Source organism: Homalodisca vitripennis, chromosome 4 (assembly GCF_021130785.1).
Source record: "Homalodisca vitripennis isolate AUS2020 chromosome 4, UT_GWSS_2.1, whole genome shotgun sequence".
Classification (NCBI taxonomy): domain Eukaryota; kingdom Metazoa; phylum Arthropoda; class Insecta; order Hemiptera; family Cicadellidae; genus Homalodisca; species Homalodisca vitripennis.
Genome location: NC_060210.1, coordinates 80,596,419 through 80,612,338, shown reverse-complemented (window position 1 = coordinate 80,612,338; position 15,920 = coordinate 80,596,419). Strand labels below are relative to the sequence as shown.

General features: G+C 38.6%; 1 protein-coding gene across 1 annotated transcript in view; it reads right to left on the bottom strand.

Annotated features, from left to right (window-relative positions):
- Positions 1–522: 522 nt before the first annotated feature.
- Positions 523–15,920, bottom strand: part of LOC124359612 — a 30,681-nt gene continuing 15,283 nt past the window's right edge. Inside the window, exons 4-5 of the mRNA XM_046812497.1 lie at positions 5,493–5,708; positions 523–793 (exon numbers count right to left, since the gene is read on the bottom strand). Of these exons, the coding sequence (XP_046668453.1) occupies positions 590–793; positions 5,493–5,708 (420 nt within the window). The 3' untranslated portion in view covers positions 523–589. The remainder of the gene's footprint in view (positions 794–5,492; positions 5,709–15,920) is intronic.

The window sequence follows — 15,920 nt, the reverse complement described above, 5'->3', positions numbered from 1 at the left end:
TAGAACAGTTGTGATATTGCATGTACATACTTGACTTTTGATATATCCATTTTCTTCTGGTGTGTAATGAAACTTTGTTCAGTAACTATTGCAGTAGAAGAATGAGTCCCATTGTACAATCTAAATTTTAATTAAAGTTTTCAGGTATAATAATAATCTCCAATAAGGAAGAATCTCCAATAAGAAGGTTATATGAGGATCCCTAATTTATTCTGTAAACCAAGTAACAAAGATATTTTAGAATTTCTTATGCTTAATTTTTAGAGTTATGTAATCTTGTTTACTCCAATATTCAACTACCAAAAAATGTGTGATAAATGAGGATAATGCTTGATGATTCTTATGCGATGTAGGAATAATACTTTATTTACTACTGGATATGTTTGGCAGTCTTGTAAAAAACACGAAATTAAAAAAAATACAAAATCTTATTATATATTAAAGTATATATACATATATATTTTACTTGAAAAGATTTTGAAAATTGAGATTTTCCATGTTTATAAAGAAAATTAAACAGGATTACAAACAATCAAGTTTATTCAAATAATTTATTAAGTTAATTTGTTAATCTAATATTACACATTAGTCACTCATCCACATCTTCATCATCTTCTTCCTTTGAATCCAGATCAAAGAAGTCTACCACTTGCTCTTCAATCATATCCACAATCTCACTGACAGGAACTCCCAGGTCACTGAGGTGTCGTGCTGTGTCCTCAAACTGTGGCGTACTCATCAAAGTGTACAAGTGGTTCCTCATTTCCACAGTCAGTAGTCTGTCCATTACTTTCTGCAACAACATGTGTGTTTGTACAGTACTTGGATTATCAACACAAGATTATGTTAGACTTCATCATCAAGTTTGTATGACAAGGTCACTGAGATGTAGCACCTATTCCTCAAACTGGAGCATACTCATTATGGAATAGAGCTGGTTCCTCATTTCCACAACCAGTAAACTGTCCATTATCTTCTACGACATGTTTGCATCTGCATTATTAAGATTATCAATACAGTATTCCTATACTGTGGTGAACCATCAAAGTGTACAAGTGGTTTCTCATCTCCATAGTCAGTAGTCTGTCATTACTTTTTGCTACATGTGTATATCTGCATTATTAGGATTAACACAGTATTCCTATCCATTGTGTGCGAACGGGCAGCAGCACGGCTGACAGTGCCATTCCCATCGTAGACACGCTTCCGCTCAAGAGCAAGAAGATCGATGGGAATTACCCCCGCAATCACAAGGACGGCCGGCTCCGAAACGGTACGATAGGCAGATGAAATCCGGAGAGCTCCTCTCCTCTGCACCGCTACGACCTTCTTCCTGTAGCGCTTCTGCCGCAAGGCATCCGCCCATATCTCTCAACCGTAGAGGATAACCGAGTTCGTCACGGACATGAGGACCCGGCGCTTAGCCTCTGCGGGTCCACCGACGTTGGTCATGAGCCTACTCAGATTGGCCACAATCCTTTCAGCTTTCTCGGCCGCACAGGCGATCTGGTCCCAGAATGTCATACGGGAATCCATTCTCACTCCTAGATACTTGACGCAGCGTTTGGTATCGATGAACTCCGTGTTGACGTTTAGCTGCACGACGGGATCTATCCTCCTCCTGGTGAGAAGCACGATCTCTGTCTTCTCGGTGGCCAAAGACAGTCCATGCTCACCCAACCAGCAGAGTATTCGCCTCAGAGCTAGACTTAGCAATCTCTGCGCCTCATCCAATTCTCTCACGGTTATGACTACGGCAATGTCATCTGCATAACCAACGAGGAAGGTGTGCGGCATCTCCATACGAAGAACGCCGTCGTACATGATGTTCCACAGGTCTGGGCCAAGATTCGAGCCTTGGGCAGCACCTGCCGTCACTTCCCTACTACGAGGTCCGTCCAAAGTTCCAAAGACCAGTTTCCGATCCCTAAGGTAGTTATTTAGCAGCCTCAAGAGATACGGTGGAATCAAAAACGTGGACTGTAGGGCACCGAGCATGTCAGCCCAACTGGCCAAGTTAAAGGCGTTCCTTACGTCCAGTGTTACCAGCATTACCAGTTTGCGGTACCGATGGTCTCCCTGCTGTACTGACTCGAACGCTCTGACACCCTCGCTGACAGCACCAATCGTAGAACGACCCGCGCGGAAACCGAACTGGCGGTCAGATAGTCCTCCCGCCGCTTCAACAGCCTGGATCAGCCTCGGTTTGAGCAAACGCTCGAGGAGTTTTCCCGCTGTGTCCAGCATGCAGAGGGGTCTGTATGCGGACGGGCTTGTGGGGTCTCCTTTTCCCTTGCTGACCAACACCAGGCGCTGGATCTTCCAACGTGGAGGGAACACGCCTTCCAGCAGGCAACGGTTATACATATTAAGCAGCAGCTGCTTATTATATCTGCATTATTAGGATTATCAATACAGTATTCCTATACTGTGGTGATCCATCAAAGTGTACAAGTGGTTTCTCATCTACATAGTCAGTAGTCTGTCATTACTTTTTGCTACATGTGTGTATCTGCATTATTAGGATTAACAATATAGTATTCCTATACTATGGTGAACCATCAAAGTGTACAAGTGGTTTCTCATCTCCATAGTCAGTAGTCTGTCATTACTTTTTGCTACACGTGTGTATCTGCATTATTAGGATTATCAACACAGTATTCCTATACTATGGTAAACCATCAAAGTGTACGAGTGGTTTCTCATCTCCATAGCCAGTAGTCTGTCATTACTTTTTGCTACACGTGTGTATCTGCATTATTAGGATTATCAACACAGTATTCCTATATTATGGTAAACCATCAAAGTGTACGAGTGGTTTCTCATCTCCATAGTCAGTAGTCTGTCATTACTTTTTTGCTACACGTGTGTATCTGCATTATTAGGATTATCAACACAGTATTCCTATACTATGGTAAACCATCAAAGTGTACGAGTGGTTTCTCATCTCCATAGTCAGTAGTCTGTCATTACTTTTTGCTACACGTGTGTATCTGCATTATTAGGATTATCAACACAGTATTCCTATACTATGGTAAACCATCAAAGTGTACGAGTGGTTTCTCATCTCCATAGTCAGTAGTCTGTCATTACTTTTTGCTACACGTGTGCATCTGCATTATTAGGATTATCAATATAGTATTCCTATACTATGGTGAACCATCAAAGTGTACAAGTGGTTTCTCATCTCCATAGTCAGTAGTCTGTCATTACTTTTTGCTACATGTGTATATCTGCATTAATGGGATTATTAACACGAGGTAATGTTAGAAGGCGTTATAAAGTTGGGATGGGAACTCGATTTGGAAATTTGATTTCAGCCAAATACAAGAAAGCAATATTGTCCATTGGAACTGTAACTATGTTCTACTACGAAAGCTTTTCATGTAATGATTAAAAAGGTAGTTTTTGTGATTAAGATTAAAATTATGAAGTGTAAATATGGAGGTGTGTAGTATCAGGCGTAACAGGAGTACTTAGTCACCCAGCGCAGTCACTGTCGTTATTAACGATAATGTGCAATATAGATAAAAGTGATTATCAATTTTTGTAGAGTGTACAGTGCATACTTATACTTGATTCATCAAGTGGATTCGCTATTGGAAACCCAAACTAAGTATAATTGTGCAGACATCTAAACGGATTGTGATAGAGGGGCAGCCAGCCAGGCTGAGAGTGCTAGTGACATGTCAATCCCACAAACAAGCGGGTAGGAATCACATTCAGGCGCTGTAACTCCTCTCATTCTCTGCACATACTTGTACACAACCCGACCTGAGTACTGCAGTGTACTGTCAGTAACATATCTGTTACACAAATGTTTCCCGGCTGCTTTCACATAACTATCTTTATTCAATTTTACTTGTAACTCGTATTTAGTGTAGTATATGTAATAATACAACATTTTAAATATTATACTATTATTGCATTTGTTAGGAATGGAAGCTTAATCATTCCTCTATATTCTCTTTGCATTGTATCAAAATAGAGGTTGTTTCAATTTAAAATCTTAGTATTTTATATTTACAACATAAATATAGTGTTAGATGGCCCCAATATTCTATAAAAGAACAAATATTATATTTTTGACTAGAAATAATCGTATAACTTCTGATTTAAATAATTATTTCTAGCAATAATAGGCTTATTCAAAATTTAAACAAATATACTATAGTTATAGTTAAACGTAATCAACATTTTTCATAGAAGTGTTAAAAAACCAAGCACAGTAACTGGCCTGAGGAAATTACCCAATTTATAAACAAACTAACTTGTAACCTTCAAATTGAACTGTTAGATTTAACCCTATTATTTAGCTACTTTGGACTAAAGGATAAAACATCATAAGATGAAGAATGGGCAATGAGCGGTTCATATGTCCACCCTGTCATTTTTGTTAACATAGTTATGTAAGACTTTAATAAAATAAACCTTGCTGTAATTTATTTCAAATTGAAGATCTGACGGGGTCTTAACAACTGTCTTGCCCAAATTAATTTTTGTCTCAGCCAAATACCGTAAATAACATTTCCCCCTCCATTCGTCCAACTGTGATGTTATAAATCCATACAGTAACGACATCCCTTCTGTTGGATTAGTATGTGTGCCAAAAGAGCTTATGTTGAGATAACTATTACAAGTATTGAATATGCTACGCGTATTTCCTTAGTTATTACATTTTGTTGGATAGAACACTGTGAATTATTGTAAGAGTAGTTCTATGTTTACTGCCAGTCGCGGGATCTGGAGGGGGCGAAAGGGGGCAGTCCCCCCCCCCAATATTCTCATTATAATATGTTCAAAGCCAAAAATTATAGTTATTATTTACTCCAAATTATTACACAAGATAATTCTTGATAAAATGCAATAAACTTTAAATTACACTATTGTACAGCACGGCCCTTTTAAGCAACCACCGAGAGTTCAAATAAGGTTTTTATCTTAAAATAATATAGCAGAATGTATTGGTAATTGAGTGAAAGTATCAGAGCATTAAATTCTAAAACTTTTCCGGGGTTGAACCCCCAGACTTCCATTCCCCGGGGGGCATTCCATGCCCTCTTAACCTTCCTGTTGGGTTTGCCCTCCAAAGACATTCTCCAAATCCCGCCAATGTTTACTGCCAATCTCTGAGGATAACAAAATGATGAAATTGGGTAAAAAGCGCAGTGTAGTTGACTGTGAGTAGATATAATTTGGAATAACACAGACGGTTCGTAATTGAAATCCGGTCATTATTTAATTTGAGTGAAGTCGCGACGCCCCGACAAGATGTATAAATTAGATTTATAGTTAAAGTAATTCTTGAGTGAGTGTTTCAGTAAATGGGTTGATAAAATTAGTGTGAAAGAAGACAATACAGAAAGAGACTTGAGAGCAAGATAAAGTGAGCGAATGAATGATTCATAAGGTCATAAGGTCCATTTCTTGTACCATATTATTAGATGACTTCAGGAAGTATAGAAAATATAAATAATTGATTTTGTTCTTACTTCGAACTCCGGGTTAGTGTCGAGCTTGTGGTTGTAATTTTCCTTGATATCTGCGAGTGGCAGTAAGGCCAGGGCATCCTTGAGTAAGCCGTAGACGCCGTCTCCAGGCGAGCGGCGCTGTCTCACCGGCCGGATCTGGGCGATGTCCAGTAGTCTGTTGAGCTCGTTGGTCCACGAGTACATGTCCAAGCCCATCGGCATCAGGGAATCGTACGCCTGCAACACGGCACTCGTTACTGCTCTATACGGTTCGGTACGTGTAACATTTAAATATCATTATTATAATCTGTACATGCATAAGAAAAGGTGTTGGAATTTCACCTAGGATCTATCCTAGATTAACCTTGCACATCAGTATATACCATCCTAACCTCCTGGTTTGTCATTTACATCACATTACATATAAATCCTCCATCGAAATTACTTTGGACGTATCAAGACAATTCTACACCCGCTGAACTATAGAGAAACCAGTATTAAGCGTCGAAACCTCTTGAATGAAAAATCGGATTTCAATTGAGATAAAATACTTTTTAAGTTTTATATGTGTCAATATAAATAAATACATTATACTTTTATGGCAATTGTACGAGAAGCGGAATTGCTTTTGTTAATGATTTCAATGGAAACATTGATTGCGTGATATAGCAGCTGTGGCCACTGTGAAAGTTTTGAGATACCGACGGACAGTACATTGGAGTTGAAAGGTGCATTGATGCTGGAGGCGATTACTTTGAATACACCTAACGTTTGGTAGATCCAGCAAAAACAATTTATATTTCTCAAACTTTCAGAGTGGCCCTTTTTTGATTAGCAAACCGACTTCACATACATGTTCTGTAGACACAATTGAGTTCTGAAAAAGGTCAAGCCAAGAATTACTCGTAATATTATCGGTTGTGCAAACATTAAATAGCAGTAGTTTACATGATTGATTTAAAATTGGATGGAAAGCACTTTACAACTATTTGCTGACTTAGCTGAACGTCTTAGTGGACTTTTTATTTGGTTAAAGAATAGCAGTTGACCGTGGCTTCGCACGCAATTTCGTGTTGAAAAAAAAAGAAACAGTGACACCACGCTCATATTTATGGCCATTTAAATTTATTCCGGTTTTAGTATTTTTTGTGCCATTGATTTTGTCTAGTTTCCCCGATGGAACACACACACACACACACACACACACACACACACACACACACACACACACACACACACACACACACACACACACACACACACACACACACACACACACACACACACACACGCACGCACGCACGCACGCACACGCACACACGCACGCACGCACGCACGCACGCACGCGCGCACACACTCACTCACTCACACAGTTCGTTCATAGTCTAGTTTCGGTCTTTATAATTTACTTCGAATTTAAGATCTTTCTGGAGCCACAACTGAATTTGCTTTGTTGCCTTGATAAAGATGATTTACATAAAGACGTCTGAGAAGCCTACTTCTGTCAAAAGACAACTGAGATGGGTTTTATAACAGTATTTTAATTTACAATAAAGGAGATAGTAACATTGTCTTTGATATATAGATTTTGATAATAATATAATTACAGTGCTGGTCAAGCCCTGCACGCTTAATATTTTGAATTTGTGTTAACACGTACAGTTTAAAAGTATATTTTTATTTAAACTTTTAATTTTATTATCCGGATACACTCTGTACTAAACAGCGATTCCGAAAAATTTTAAATAAGAAGTTCTGTTACTATCAAGCGGACTCTTTGCTTCTCAAGACTACTCAAATATTAACTGAAATTTATAATAACAGTAAAATAAAATAAATATATGCTGTTATAAAACAACGTTTACAACAGTTGATTAAATTTAACAGGCACTAATGGAAATTTTCGCAACTTTAGAGACCAGGGGCGTTTAATCCGGAGGGATTTTCCAAATAGGAATAGGCATGTGAACCTGGGACCTTAAGAATATTCATGTGAAATTTCAGTACAATCAGTTTAATCGTTTTTATGTGATTGAGTAACACACAGTAACAATATGATTGAGACATATATTAGCTGTTAACTAAAGCTCCTCACACAATTCCCTGTAGTATAAACTGTTCACTTTTAAACACACACGGATGACTTAGTTTGATACATAAATGGTACAATTAATTGGTATACCAGTCATTTCCGTCTCCGGACCCACTTTCAAATAATTGGATATTTAAGTTCAAAAGACAGTGTGAATGATGAATAAATCTGAGTGAGACAGTTTCCATAAACGTCAATGAAATATCTCGAGTTTTTACATAAAATTCCATGGTAAGAGTATTTGGTCGAACATCTAGGAGGATTTTAGAGATCGCTATTACATTACTGATGTTGTGTTTCTATAGCTTGTCTTAATGGTCACCATCATCGTCTGACAGTGACATGTCAGACTATTCTGTCCAAGACACAGACAAAGAATTAATCTTGTCATCTCCAGACGAAGAGTCAGGTAATATAATGTTATCAGGTTTGCAAGTCTCAAAAACTTTTTTTAAGAGGCTGGGGAACTTATCTTTCGGGACAGTAGCCTCGTACCTACCTGGCCCATTTTTCCAATCTTTGAGGATAGCGCGCCATGATATCTTAAGCGGTCGAAAAAATGCGACGTCTAGTGGTTGGGTTATGTGAGTTGAGTTGCTCGGTAGAAAGATAAACTTAACTTTGCTCTCGTTGCATTTTTTTATAACGTCTAGTGACAGGTGGCTGGACAAGTTGTCCCCAATGAGATACTTCACACCATCAAACCGTCTAAAGTAAGGTAAAGCCACAGTTTCAACCCAATCTGAAAAACAGAAGGAATCGAACCATCCACTTTTAGTACGATTATACCGGGAGTTGGCTGGACCTCCTTCCCTCCAGCTGTCGTAAAGATGCTGAGCTTTATATACCACATATGGTGGTAATATGGTTCCATCACCTGACGCAACAAACATCACAGAAGTTGACGCTTTGGTCGAGTTCATTACTCTTTCAGGATATTTGCAGCCCCTCCTTGTTATTACTTTTGTTCGGCCAGGGTCGTCACACAGGTTAGTTTCATCGTAGTTAACAATGTGTGATTTAGGGACATCCTTTAACTCGACTTCCAAGTTATCAAAATACTCATTGATGAGTTCAGGTGTTACGGCTGCCCTAGACCGTTTGATGTTTTGGCACATTCGGAAAGATAATTGAGCTTTGTAGCGTTGTAGAAACGAATACACAAAATCTTTTCCTGGAAGATTGTCTTTAAACTTGATCACTGTCTTTCCACGCCTATCGAGATATTCTTTCACCAACAGCCGTAGAGTGATCGAATCAATCGGGTAACCCCATTCACCGACTGTTTTTAGTCTGTCAACAATAATTTTTTCTTCCTCTTCTGACAATACAGTTTGTCCCCCCTTCTTCTTCATCTCGCTACCTTTCTTCATGTGTCTATAAAGCACACTGTAATGAATGCCAGAGCAAACTGCCGCTACTCTTAAGCTCATACCATCATTTATTAAACTCAGAGCCCTTTTTAAGTCTTCAGCCGAGTGTTTTTTATGTTTGTTGAGAGATATATAGTTTCTCGGCATGCTGGAAAAACATTTGTATTAGACCTAATTGTTTTTAAAATGTGCTTGAAACATATGTTTCATATCGAACATAAAAATGTTTCTTAAGTTACCGTACATATGTTAAACATACACACATGGGTATGTTATATGTACAGTACGATACGTAATATATGTTAAACATTACTACACAGTTGTTAAAACGAGAAAGAAAGATATGTACCGTAGGTACTGAGATTTAATTTAGGTTACCTGGGCCTAGACCTGTTGAAAATTGGTTACTTTTAGTAACATTCATAGTAGCCTAAATTTTGGGGTGAAAAGAAACACAACAATTTCTCTGTTTCTATTCACCCCGTGATTTAAAAATATCCGACATGATAACCTAAAAATTATTGAACAACATGTTTCAGAATAGATAGATTTGTTAACTCCTGTAATTGATCTCATAGATGTTTTAGCACAATAAAAAAACCTACTTGGTTGTATGAAAGAACTTAGTTTGGTACTTACATGAGAAGTTTAGAAAGATTCAATTGTTGAGGTTATTAAAAGCACATGTGTCGTCTTCAATACACAGCAGTACAGTGATGCCAACACAACAACGTTATTTTTCCCTGTAACTTTCAAGGTTTGCAGCTTCAAAAAAAAATATCCCGCGGTGGATTATCAGTTTTGTGCCTTTCTACCATTTTGTAAAAGATTTTCGGAAGTTTTGTTGCTATTCACCAAAGTGTTGCTATTCACCCCATTTTACGGTATATATATATATATATATATATATTTCATAGAGAGATTTTTGAAACTTAAATATGCACATTAACATAAGTATTATTATAATATCCAAATTAAAATTACTTTAAAATTTTAGTCGTTCATAGTAGCTATTTCCTTGATATAATCACAAATAGTCCAATCGTCACGTTTATAACATTCAAGTGATGATACTTCCCTGAAACACATCCGGCTCACTGTCCTGTTTGTACTTTCAGCTTTTGTTCTAGCAAAGTAAACATTCGAGAAAGCCTCTGTAAATCAGATGTAATGCAACATTGTTTTAGTTGATTTCCTATTCTTGTTGCCATCTCATGATTAGAATAATATGATTTGTCACGTGATCGTAAGGTAGATGCTACAGAATAGGTCAGTTTGACTATAATAAAGTAGCGCATTAAGAAAAATTAGTACTCATAGTAATTTGAAAATGATAGACTTTACCAGTACTTTGCTATCAATGAAATTAATTTCAGTAAGAAATTAATGAAGAGGTGTAAATAGATGAATAGAAATGTAAATAAAGGAAGGAAATAGCATGTGATAGATATGGGCGACATTGTAAGATACATTTACGTGTACGCCAATAAGCCTAAATATAGCACGTGAGAGTGAATGTGTATTCAAGATAGCAATAAACAATTAAGATGCAGCAAAGAAGCCCAAACCGGCGCCGATGTACTTCGAGCAAACGTGAAGACACTAAGATTTTGCGTCGAGGCTTGTCAGTATTCGAATATTACCACAGCGTATTATTGTTAGTGTTTTAAACTTGTTGCTTTACGCCCCTCCATGTTGAACGAAATATTTTGTTTTTAATAAGATACTTAGCTATTTTGCGAAAGTTGTTAACATGAAATGCAGAAGTATTTCATAATATTTTAATACATTGACATAAAAATTAAAATTATTAACATGACATAATGAATGACTTCCTAACCCTTTTCTACTTAAATAAACATTTGATACAGCTTCATATAAAAAACCCTGATTATATGCAACTGTTTAGTGAAAAATTGGGGTCTGTTTCGTTTAAGGGCCAGCACCTTACAAACATACTATACCTGACTGACAGTGCATTTAATACTTTTTTTGTGTTACTAGTTCGTAGGGCAGTAGTTCAGGTACTACTTCTAGTATAAACTCGTCTTATCTTATCAGTGATAAACGCGCGCCGCTTATCTTTTGCCTGTAATGAAACCTGCGTTAGTTCTGTATGAATTTTGTGTGAGTAAGCAGTCATGGCGTTGTTGATCTAGGCTTGGACTTTGCAAGCTCGAGTTATTTTTTTTTCTAAAAGAGCAAGCAGCGCAAAGCGCTGCGCAGCGGGCAGGCATCGCGTGATCTGAGTTTTGAATAGGCAAGCTAAGGTCTTTTGTACTGGCCCTTAAACGAAAAAGACCCAAAAATTGTTTTCAATGTAAAAACTTTACTAAATTTAGATGTAGTTTTTAGTGTAACCTTGCTTTTCAGTAAAGTGAACAGCACGCGTCATGTACTGCACTGTACGTACTGGTAACGGGTTGTGTCAGCTATGTTGTACTGTACGTACTGGTAACGGGTTGTGTCAGTTATGTACTGTACTGTACGTACTGGTAACGGGTTGTGTCAGCTATGTACTGTACTGTACGTACTGGTGACGGGTTGTGTCAGCTATGTACTGTACTGTACGTACTGGTAACGGGTTGTGTCAGCTATGTTGTACTGTACGTACTGGTAACGGGTTGTGTCAGTTATGTACTGTACTGTACGTACTGGTAACGGGTTATGTCAGCTATGTACTGTACTGTACGTACTGGTAACGGGTTGTGTCAGCTATGTACTGTACTGCACGTACTGGTAACGGGTTGTGTCAGCTATGTTGTACTGTACGTACTGGTGATGGGTTGTGTCAGTTATGTACTGTACTGTACGTACTGGTAACGGGTTGTGTCAGCTATGTTGTACTGTACGTACTGGTAACGGGTTGTATCAACTATGTACTGTACTGCACGTACTGGTGACGGGTTGTGTCAGCTATGTTGTACTGTACGTACTGGTAACGGGTTGTATCAGTTATGTACTGTACTGTACGTACTGGTAACGGGTTGTGTCAGCTATGTTGTACTGTACGTACTGGTGACGGTCAGCTATGTGTCAGTGTATGTACGTGTACTGTACTACGTACTGGTAACTTGTAGCTACGTACTGTGACGGGTGTGTCACTGTACTGTAGTGTACTGTACGTACGGGTTATGTACTGTATGTACGTAGGTAACGGGTATGTACTGTACTGTACGTACTGGTAACGGGTTGTGTCAGCTATGTACTGTACTGTACGTACTGGTAACGGGTTGTATCAGCTATGTACTGTACTGTACGTACTGGTAACGGGTTGTGTCAGCTTATGTACTGTACTGTACGTACTGGTAACGGGTTGTGTCAGCTTATGTACTGTACTGTACGTACTGGTAACGGGTTGTGTCAGCTTATGTACTGTACTGTACGTACTGGTAACGGGTTGTGTCAGCTATGTTGTACTGTACGTACTGGTAACGGGTTGTGTCAGTATGTACTGTACTGTACGTACTGGTGACGGGTTGTGTTAGTTATGCTACTGTACTGTACGTACTGGTAACGGGTTGTGTCAGTTTATGTACTGTACTGTACGTACTGGTAACGGGTTGTGTCAGCTATGTACTGTACTGTACGCACTGGTAACGGGTTGTGTCAGCTATGTACTGTACTGCACGCACTGGTGACGGGTTGTGTCAGCTATGTTGTACTGTACGTACGTACTGGTAACGGGTTGTGTCAAGCTATGTACTGTGCTGTACGTACTGGTAACGGGTTGTGTCAGCTATGTACTGTACTGTACGTACTGGTAACGGGTTGTGTCAGCTATGTTGTACTCGTTGAAGCTACAAAATGGTTTATCTTTGTTCAACAGAGTTGACGTGTAACTCGAGGACGTTTTAATTTAACATGTCAATCAGCGCCGGTCTGTTCTGTTTAATTAGTGGCTCGTTGTTCGAGTATGTAACCTTTATGATTGCCAGTCTTTCAGTTACAGCCGGTTATTTGGTCAACCAATCAAATTTGTAGACTCTGTATCTGCTACTGTGATTGTATTTTGTAGGTGTTATTTCGCCTGATATAATGTTGTTATATGATTTATTTTAATAATTATTTCAATAGACATTGAATCTAAAAAAGAACCTGCTCCGCCGGGACTCGAATCTGGATCTTACACCCTAAATGGAGGAATACGCAATAAGTAGCAGCAGGACCAGCACGAACTGAACACGACAACTACCGCAGTTTATATCCAAATAGAGCCAAATCTGGCACTAATGCAATCTTACACACTATTTGGAGGAATACGCAATAAGTAGCAGCAGGACCAGCACGAACTGAACACGACAACTACCGCAGTTTATATCCAAATAGAGCCAAATCTGGCACTAATGCAATCTTACACACTAAGTGGAGGAATACGCAATAAGTAGCAGCAGGACCAGCACGAACTGAACACGACAACTACCGCAGTTTATATCCAAATAGAGCCAAATCTGGCACTAATGCAATCTTACACACTAAGTGGAGGAATACGCAATAAGTAGCAGCAGGACCAGCACGAACTGAACACGACAACTACCGCAGTTTATATCCAAATAGAGCCAAATCTGGCACTAATGCAACCTTACACACTACCGCAGTTTATATTCAAATAGAGCCAAATCTGGCACTAATGCAATCTTACACACTAAGTGGAGGAATACGCAATAAGTAGCAGCAGGACCAGCACGAACTGAACACGACAACTACCGCAGTTTATATCCAAATAGAGCCAAATCTGGCACTAATGCAATCTTACACACTAAGTGGAGGAATACGCAATAAGTAGCAGCAGGACCAGCACGAACTGAACACGACAACTACCGCAGTTTATATCCAAATAGAGCCAAATCTGGCACTAATGCAACCTTACACACTACCGCAGTTTATATTCAAATAGAGCCAAATCTGGCACTAATGCAATCTTACACACTAAGTGGAGGAATACGCAATAAGTAGCAGCAGGACCAGCACGAACTGAACACGACAACTACCGCAGTTTATATCCAAATAGAGCCAAATCTGGCACTAATGCAACCTTACACACTACCGCAGTTTATATTCAAATAGAGCCAAATCTGGCACTAATGCAATCTTACACACTAAGTGGAGGAATACGAAATAAGTACCAACAGGACCAGCTCGAAGTGAATACGACAACTACCGCAGTTTATATCCAAATAGAGACAAATCTGGCACTAATGCAACCTTACACACTACCGCAGTTTATATTCAAATAGAGCCAAATCTGGCACTAATGCAATCTTACACACTAAGTGGAGGAATACGAAATAAGTACCAACAGGACCAGCTCGAAGTGAATACGACAACTACCGCAGTTTATATCCAAATAGAGACAAATCTGGCACTAATGCAACCTTACACACTACCGCAGTTTATATTCAAATAGAGCCAAATCTGGCACTAATGCAATCTTACACACTAAGTGGAGGAATACGCAATAAGTAGCAGCAGGACCAGCACGAACTGAACACGACAACTACCGCAGTATATCCAAATAGAGCCAAATCTGGCACTAATGCAATCTTACACACTAAGTGGAGGAATACGCAATAAGTAGCAGCAGGACCAGCACGAACTGAACACGACAACTACCGCAGTTTATATCCAAATAGAGCCAAATCTGGCACAAATGCAACCTTACACACTACCGCAGTTTATATTCAAATAGAGCCAAATCTGGCACTAATGCAATCTTACACACTAAGTGGAGGAATACGAAATAAGTACCAACAGGACCAGCTCGAAGTGAATACGACAACTACCGCAGTTTATATCCAAATAGAGACAAATCTGGCACTAATGCAACCTTACACACTACCGCAGTTTATATTCAAATAGAGCCAAATCTGGCACTAATGCAATCTTACACACTAAGTGGAGGAATACGCAATAAGTAGCAGCAGGACCAGCACGAACTGAACACGACAACTACCGCAGTTTATATCCAAATAGAGCCAAATCTGGCACTAATGCAATCTTACACACTAAGTGGAGGAATACGCAATAAGTAGCAGCAGGACCAGCACGAACTGAACACGACAACTACCGCAGTTTATATCCAAATAGAGCCAAATCTGGCACTAATGCAACCTTACACACTACCGCAGTTTATATTCAAATAGAGCCAAATCTGGCACTAATGCAATCTTACACACTAAGTGGAGGAATACGAAATAAGTACCAACAGGACCAGCTCGAAGTGAATACGACAACTACTGCAGTTTATATCCAAATAGAGACAAATCTGGCACTAATGCAACCTTACACACTATCGCAGTTTATATCCAAATAGAGCCAAATCTGGCACTAATGCCTTGAACGGGTTTGTAAACAATGTTAACTGAAATAAGTTTCAGTACATCGGATGCTTTCAATTATTATGAATGGAGAAACAAATATATTTCTGGGTTATTTAAACATAATATGGACAATGTAGTTATTTATTTAAGATTTTCTACTTTCCTTTATACGCCACGATTATTTATGTTATGGGACTCAGATTAAAATGTTAGCCTATAACTGTATATGACCATTTACCTAACGTATAATCAATAAGATTTTTCAATATCTAATTGTAGATGAAGCCTATATATTTAGCCAGCCTGTGCTGGAAAAGATGTTCCGTTTCTGGATTTATACGTTGCAAATATTAAAAAGGAAATATGTGATTTATTCACACATCCTGCCAGACTATACTGAGTTTGATTGAAATAAAAGTTATCAAACGAATGCGATAATTGGATGAATGATATAATTTCCAGATAAAACGAATTAGTATCTTTCTTTAGGGCACTGTTACTCAATTCCAAATTAATCTAGTTATTTTATTGAAACATATCAAGTCCACATTGTGTATAGTTATTATATAACCTTTTATAACTGTACACTGGAAAATCAGTGAATGACATTATTTAACCTTACTGAGCTAATCACATTAGGTTTGTTTCAAACAACGAAAACAAA